Source organism: Dermacentor silvarum, chromosome 4, assembly GCF_013339745.2.
Source record: "Dermacentor silvarum isolate Dsil-2018 chromosome 4, BIME_Dsil_1.4, whole genome shotgun sequence".
NCBI classification, from domain to species: domain Eukaryota; kingdom Metazoa; phylum Arthropoda; class Arachnida; order Ixodida; family Ixodidae; genus Dermacentor; species Dermacentor silvarum.
The window spans coordinates 195130447-195138194 of record NC_051157.2 but is presented as its reverse complement, the minus strand read 5'-3'; the positions used below and the strand labels follow the sequence as shown (position 1 = coordinate 195138194).

Here is a 7748-nt window from a genome sequence, read left to right as displayed (position 1 = left end):
TTTTTGGAGTTTTTTCTTGATAAAGGTGAGTGTCATAGTCGTCGTGTACTTTGCGTAAGCAGCGCAAGCATTCTGAAACGACATGTCTAATAGGCTGCGTCGTTTCAGAAGTTACAGACCTTTTCCAAGTCGAGTATAGTAAGGATCGTAAGGTGCAGCATAGCAGCACACAACGAGCCTCGCAGAGCAGGTTGCTTCCCGGGAAGTTTTCGCAAAAGCGTTAATTTACAATGTCGCTTTTACCGAAGCATTTCAGAGATGTCGCCGTCTTCTCAGGACCACCCATATCGTCACTGTTCCTACACCATTCTCAATTTTCCTTATCAAACACACTAATGCACTATCAGCGCCTTAGTCAAGGCTGCATGATGGACATACGAAAATTAATAGACACTTCATTCGGACGGCGCGCTCTGTATGAAGGGGATACTTTATTCTCACAAGACGCTGTTGTACGCATCATGTGCCTCGGCTGGGTGACAGTGATGTCGACAGTGGCTCAGTGTCCGAGCTCAAACTTAGCTTAGCAGCGATTTTCCCCGTTGCCGCTGGTGCCGGATATTTCTCCTCAGCGGGAAAGTGCGTTGTCCTCTATAATCATGGCTGCCGCCTTGCTTCCGATCATCATGCTCGGCGCGTTTGTGTGACCACTCACAATGTCGGGCATCACGGAGGCATCGGCAACGCGCAGACCAGTCACGTTGCCACGGACCCTGCGCACACAATGACCATATGAAAAAAACCCACTTATCACAAGGTTTTTCATGTAACCTGAACCAAATGTTTAGGGAACCGGACCGCGTAGATGGATGTGACGCACTACAATTTTCCTCGTGCACTTAATATAAACAGCTAAATCAGTTGGGAATAAAAGTAATAATTTTAGGACAACAATTTGTTAGAGCTACCATTAATGCCCTAACCACTTGCCTCTGGTACTTGAGTACATGCGAACTAGGTTATGGACTCAAATAATTATAGCGCACTGCAATGCATTCACATGATAACCTATGGACCCGCTTCTTAATTCACCCCGCTTCTTTATCTTCTCTCTCCTGTTACCTTTCACTACTTTCACCATATTTTTTTTTCTGAGCACAAATTACGCAGCCCCTTTGGTTTGGGGCCTGTATGTATAGCACAACCCAGTACGAGAAGGATTGGCCGTGAATCGGGCGGCAGTGGGTAGAAAAGGGAAGAATCATTAAATATAATTTTCTTATGTAAGAATAAGATATTAAATGAATTGTAATCGTTGATATCAATTTTCATACTGTATTACCTTAAAATTTGAAGTTAATGTTTTTGTTTTCTTGTTGTGGATAATACAGCAATAAAATTTCCCATTTCCCAGTGGAACAAGTTAACTAACAATATTGTGTGTTGCAATAACATCGACTCTTTTATTAACTGCATTGAGTGTATTGACTTTTCACAATGTCTTTTTTTATCACTACATTTCTGTACCACTCCCCCACGGGCCGTGAAGGGCCTGCAGTATATTCAAATAAAAAAAATTAAGGCAGCCCGCACTGTCGCTGGCTTTTTTCTCTTCGCTCCTGAAATATATTCAGAAATACACGACGATGTTATCTTAACGAGGTAACATTTTACGGATTTTTGCAGGCTTTCGTGGAAACCTCGCAAAGTGTAAAAGGCGACACTGTGCCTTACGTACTCCGTATGTTGCGCCCTCTAGTGTGCTGTCGAGAAAAGAAGCCAGCATAACGTCCGGATCTGTACGCCGCGCTGACGATAGTCTCTTACAGTATACATCGTGATTGAAAAAGAAAACTTAAATTACGTGCCATATAAGTTAGCATGAAGACTGTCACCAGCGTTGCGGTTCTCTTGCTGTCTCCCTATTTGCCCGTCGACTTCTCAGACATGATAGAGCACGTTTTGACAAACTGTTCTCAGTTCCTCACAATGCGGCTCAGGGCGTAAAAAATGAAATCTCAGTCACACGCTGGTGTTTCATTGCACTTCGAGGGGCGGCTGCATGCTTTCACAGGCCTTCGTCCGTGGCAACCTGAAATGTTTCTCTGGGATTGCTGGAGCTCCACGTTGAACACATACTTTTGAAATTGTTTTCTCATTTCTACATGAGAGCATGAAAGCATCGCGTTTTCTTTTCTTCCAAGTGCATTGGCAACCACAATAAAGGAACATACCGGGTGTTCGTACCACGCTGCTGCTTGTGAGGTGTATGTCCAAGAAGCATGTATCTAAGAAGTGGTGAATTGTGAGAGCCCTATTCAAGTGACTTGTGTGCATTTGGCAATGCACTTTAGATGCTCGGAAACGAGGCCAGGTGTACAAATTTGAGCGAAAGCTCCTCGCTCATACCTACCGTAGGCGTTCGTCCAGGACCGCCTCAGGGTGAGTACCCATGGCCACAGTGCAGCACAGATGCCACACCGTTTGGCCGAAGTGCCGGAACACGCATTCAATGTAGCCCTGACTCCAGAGGGGTCCTGCCCCAGCACACGGAGGGAAAGTAACATTCCACATCCTGGCACCGATACTCTTCATAGCATCCGTGCTCAGCATCTTGTCGATGAACTTCTTTGTGCCTGCGAGCGAGTGCAAAACGCGCGCATTTCCTTTTTGTTTGGCCTTTGCTGTCTTGCTAATGCTCCGTAAACGCGGGCGCTCAGCTCTGCGGTCATCACATTGAAATTTTGCACTGCTGTATCGAACCCTTAGAGCGCTCAGTAAACAACATTGTTGCTCGCCTTTTTAGCAAATAACACCACTGAAGGCAAGGGCTTAAACGAGTGGCACCCCTAATTCTTTCAGTCACTGGCATTCTCGGCCATATTACCTTCGATGAAAGCGTTTGCAGCACGTGCTGACAAACGAAGAGGTGCCCATTATCTCGGATGCTGAATGGAAGGCTTGGGCTGCAATAATGTCCTTTTTCCCCCATGAGGCTTAGTTTAGTGGCTTCACTATTTGTTTTATCGAAATCTCTGCTATAAATATATTAAACTAGCTTACGCAGCGCCACCGAATCGGACGTCACCGATTGAACTCTGCTTTGTATCATGTGTTGGCTCTCTCTCTGCTGAGACCTATAATCTGAGAAAAAAATTGAGTTGGACAGGCCATATAATGCGTAGGATTGATAACCGGCGTACAATTAAAGTTACAGAAAGGGTACCAAGAGAAGGGAAGCGCAGTCGAGGACGGCATAAAACTAGGTGTGCTGATGACGTTAGGAAATTTGCAGGCGCAAGCTGGAATCAGCTAGCACAAACAGGGATATTTGGAGATCGCAGTGAGAGGCCTTCGTCCTGCAGTGGACATAAATATAAGCTGATGATGATGATGATGATGATGATGATATCCTGTCACTGTTCTTCCTGATTTTGATGCTGTCTTGTCCCGACGCAAGCACATTTGCCATTTGCCCCTTCGACCTTTTTGGGGAAGCTAATTTCCCATCTGGAGCAGCAGGGCAGCCCCACTTTTCATTGACATTCTTTCTACCCGTTAGTTGTGTTTTGTAAGCGCTTGATATATCATGCTGGAACGTCACCGAAATTATCGAGCATAAACGAGTGCACTTCTTTATCAAGATTGTTATACGTCAATCCTTTCATGTTGCATCGTCGCGTTTCCACTGTAAGTCGTTAAAAGAATGCCACACATTGCCCCCATGATTACAAACTAAATTTCAGAGCATCTATTCAAGGAATATGTGCTCCTTGATATTTGTTATATAAATTCGCCGCGAACTATACAGCGACACTTGTCTAAAGCAGTCGAGGCGTCAGCTCCGCACTGCGCCGGCGATAGCGAATAGCGATACCTTTTGATTACAGATCTGTCGGCCAAGAGCGCCAACAATGAGTCCAGGGCCGGTATTTTGTAGCTATGCCTTTTCAATGCTAATGCCTTTTCGCGCTTTTCACGCTTGGTCAGTGGTCAGAGCGGTGACCCGCTCACGTTATCAACGCGATCAGCCGGCCGTGAGTGGTGGATGATAAGACTAGTATAGAATAAAGCATAACGCATCGCTACAAAATATTGGCCCAGTACTTCGACAAAAGTGCAGCGCATGTTTCCGCCGCAGGCACTTGGCCCCACTCCTGGCCAACAGATCTCAAACTTAGTAACCACCGCAATGCGCCGTGGGCGTGGCTTCAAACCGGCGCAAGGACAGTCGACACAAGTTTACAATTGCGGCCGTATCTGTACTACGCATTTTCTGCTATACTAAGAGCTACCTAATGTGCCAGACGTTTTATATCCAATATGTCTTTTCGGAGGCGTTACGTACACGAGTGCGTATGACTATGGAACTCATGCTTTTCTGATTCTTTCACATATTAGTTATTCCACGCCACTATTCCAGACTTCGCGCACGAGCATCTTCGATTTCAAAAAAAAAATCATGGCTTATTTCGTCCCTGTTGCAAAGATTAGGCCAGCTTGGTATTGGCGAAAAAAATGTTTTTCGCGCCGTGGCCGCCATATTAAATTTGCAAGCGGTAGCAAAACCTAGTATAACAAAAAAATTTGTACACAATAAACATTTTTACCAATCACTATGAAACTTTTTAATACATATAAAACAGACATTTTTATGCATATGAACTTGAACTGAATTTGTTTTACTTTTGTTGAAATATAAAACACAGAAGAAGTAATAGTTCAGCGGAAATCCGCTAGGTGGAGATAAGTAACTAAAGGGAAACTGAGACATCCACCCAAATGTAGCAATTTGCTACAATGGAAACCCAACCGGGTGCCTCGAATGAAAGCCTCGCAGTTGAAGAAAAATTCGTCCTGGTTGTCGACAAATTCGACTTCGCCCTGCCATCTGCTAGCCGCCTGGTTAGCTCAGATGGTAGAGCGGCTGTCCCGGAAAGGGGTTGGTCCTGGGTTCGAGTCCCGGACCAGGACGAATTTTTCTTCAACTGCGAGGCTTTCTTTCGAGGAACCCGGTTGGGTTTCCATTGTAGCAAATTGCTACATTTGGGTGGATGTCTCAGTTTCCCCTTTAAACACAGAAGAAGGTACAAAAAAGGAGAAAATTCGAAATTCTTTACGAAATTTTATGTTCTCACAGTAGGCATTAGACAACTTCTCTAAGCAGTTCAGCAGGCGATGAAGCCGATAAAGGTCTTTCAGAGATCACAGAACATAACGCGTGTGAGCAAAAAAATTGCAAACTTGAGAAAATGTGCTTTTTGAGGCATATTCAGCCATCAATCGCATAGTGAGGTGGTACAAGTAAATATATGAAAAATACTAAGTTACACAGTTCCATTTTATAGCATTTATTTCTGAAAGTTTAATCGGAAAACTTATTCTTTTAAGCGAGAAAATAATTATGGAATTTGAGTCCTTGCGTTCAAGCCCAGCGTTGCCCGTTGCTTGGTCTTCACTGCAGCACACTTTGCCATCAGCTGCAAATATACACAGGACCAGCGCTCCACTGCTCGAATTCAATTGGACGCTAGGCTTGAACGCTGCCAGCTTCGGCAATACGGATACCAGCTGAAGGGCGCGGTACAAAGAAATCACCGCCCCTTCCAGTCCGCGGAGATCATTGAATAATAAATCTGTGTTAGTTACACCGAGTGTGACACCCTGCAAATCAAACTTCGCAAGCAGTCTATATAGTAAAAGTTTTGTTTCACCATTATTTCACCTCATTTTCGCTTTTGCGTGATTTTGCATCGAGATATCGTCTGCTTCAAAGGCCCTCCCATCTCCAATCTTGGTTAGCATCGAAGAGAACCTGGCATCCTTCTGCCTTCCGACCTAGACGAGCGCGAAATTTGGCAGGTAGTGCCACTTGACGTATATTGGGCGGAAGGCCCACCACTGCAGTTGCGGGCGCTGAAATCGTTTGACGATTGGTTGGATTGGTTTGACAATTGACGTGGCTGCCGGCACTCCTCGAATCGCGTTTCAATCGCTGGGCACTGTTCGTTGGCCGCAAACCACCAGCATAAGATTTCTTTCTTTCGCGGCAGGGTGGAATCAATCGTCGATAAATTCGATGTTGTTCTGGCTCGATCGCCGAAAATACACCGTGTGACAACCGTATATAAGATTCGCGTATAAGAATAAGATAGCAGCTCTTATTTTCCTCTCCCGCTAGGTCACGTGGCCCCTTTCTAGCGAAGTCCGACAACGATGGCACAGGGTCCGCATAAACAACTTCACTGTAAACCTTTAGGATAAACAGTTTTATTGTCCAAGACGCCACGCAATTATACCACTGGGTAAATACGCAGGCCACGTTGCATCCAATTGTCATACACTTCAATTAACGAGAGAACAGTGTAGACATTTCAGTGAAGTCGTTTGTTGTGATTTCAGACCTCCGAGAACACAACACAGTTGCTGTCTGGTTATTTCAGAAAGAAGTGCTTAAGAAGTTGAAAACTGGTCTACCAGAAGTTAATAAAGTTCGTTACTTTTCCGATGGTGCTTCTCAGTACAAGAATATAAAGAACGTTATGAACCTCTGCTACCATAAGAACGATTTCAATTTTTTACCGGAGTGGAATTTTTTGCCACCTCACACAGCAAGAGTGCTTGCGACGGCGTTGGTGGAACTGTGAAGCGCTTGGCAGCAAGAGCAAATATCCAGAGGCCATACAAAGATCAAATACTGACTCCCTGTGAGCTGTTTATATATTATTTATTTATTTACATATACTGCAACCCAATATAGGGCTATATTGGGCGGAGAAAACTATCAAGCATGTTGTAGCCCTCTGGGTGCCCCAAGAAATTATTCAGGAAAATGAAGCTGACCTCACTGGATGGTTTGTAAGAGCACTAACATTGAAAGGAATACGCGGGTTTCGCCACATCAAACCATTATCTCTCTCAACGGTGCATGCGGTACTTACGTCATACTCAGTGACCCAAGAGTTTAAAGTGACAAAATGTGAATTGACATGCCAGCGAAGATTTCAAAAGCGAAATATAAAGAGCTTCCACTTGGAGCACGGTGCAATGTTTCTTATGTGTTTCCTTGACGTCGGCTCTAGTGTACACTGCAGTGAAGAGCAAGCATGGAGCAACGCTGGGGTTTAACGCAAGGACTCAACTTGCAGAACTATTTTCTCGCTTAAAACAAAAATTGTTCCGGTTAAACTTGCATAAGTAAATGCCTTTGAATGGTGCTGTGTAACTTACTATCTTTCATATTTTTACTTGGACCACCTCACTATGCAATTGACGGCGGAATATGCCTCAAAAAGGAAATTTTCGCAAGTTTGCAATTGTTTTGCTCACACGCGTTATGTTTTTTGATCTCTGAAACATTTTTATCGGCTTCTTAGCCTTGTGGACAACTTAGACAAATAGTTCGAGCGACTACTGTGAGAACATAATATTTCATAAAATGTTTTGAGTTTTCACCTTTTTGTACCTTATTCCGTGTTTTGTATTTAAAAAAAAAGTAAAACAAATTCAGTTCAAGGTCATACATATTGTGAGCGCTAACTGTGCACTTCATCATTGTCTTCATGTGTATATACCCATCCTCATAATCATCATCATTTTTTCGGGTTGGTGTTCGTGGGCTGTCTTGCGCTGTGTGACAATAGAAGAGCTCTGCCACTTCTGAGACGATCGTCTCACAAGTGGTGGAGCGTGCGTTGATATCCCCGTCTTCTTGCTCTACCGGTCACCCCTGGAACTCCGCTCTGGTCGATGGTTGTGCTCGCCCACACCAGTCATGGCACAAACCACCGCATCCACTGCTGCTACCA

At 44.4% G+C, this 7748-nt stretch overlaps 1 protein-coding gene across 1 annotated transcript in view; it reads right to left on the bottom strand.

Annotated features, from left to right (window-relative positions):
• Window positions 1-430: 430 nt before the first annotated feature.
• Window positions 431-7748, bottom strand: part of LOC119449156 (uncharacterized GMC-type oxidoreductase Mb1310) — a 65114-nt gene continuing 57796 nt past the window's right edge. Inside the window, exons 9-10 of the mRNA XM_049666679.1 lie at window positions 2354-2576; window positions 431-713 (exon numbers count right to left, since the gene is read on the bottom strand). Of these exons, the coding sequence (XP_049522636.1) occupies window positions 569-713; window positions 2354-2576 (368 nt within the window). The 3' untranslated portion in view covers window positions 431-568. The remainder of the gene's footprint in view (window positions 714-2353; window positions 2577-7748) is intronic.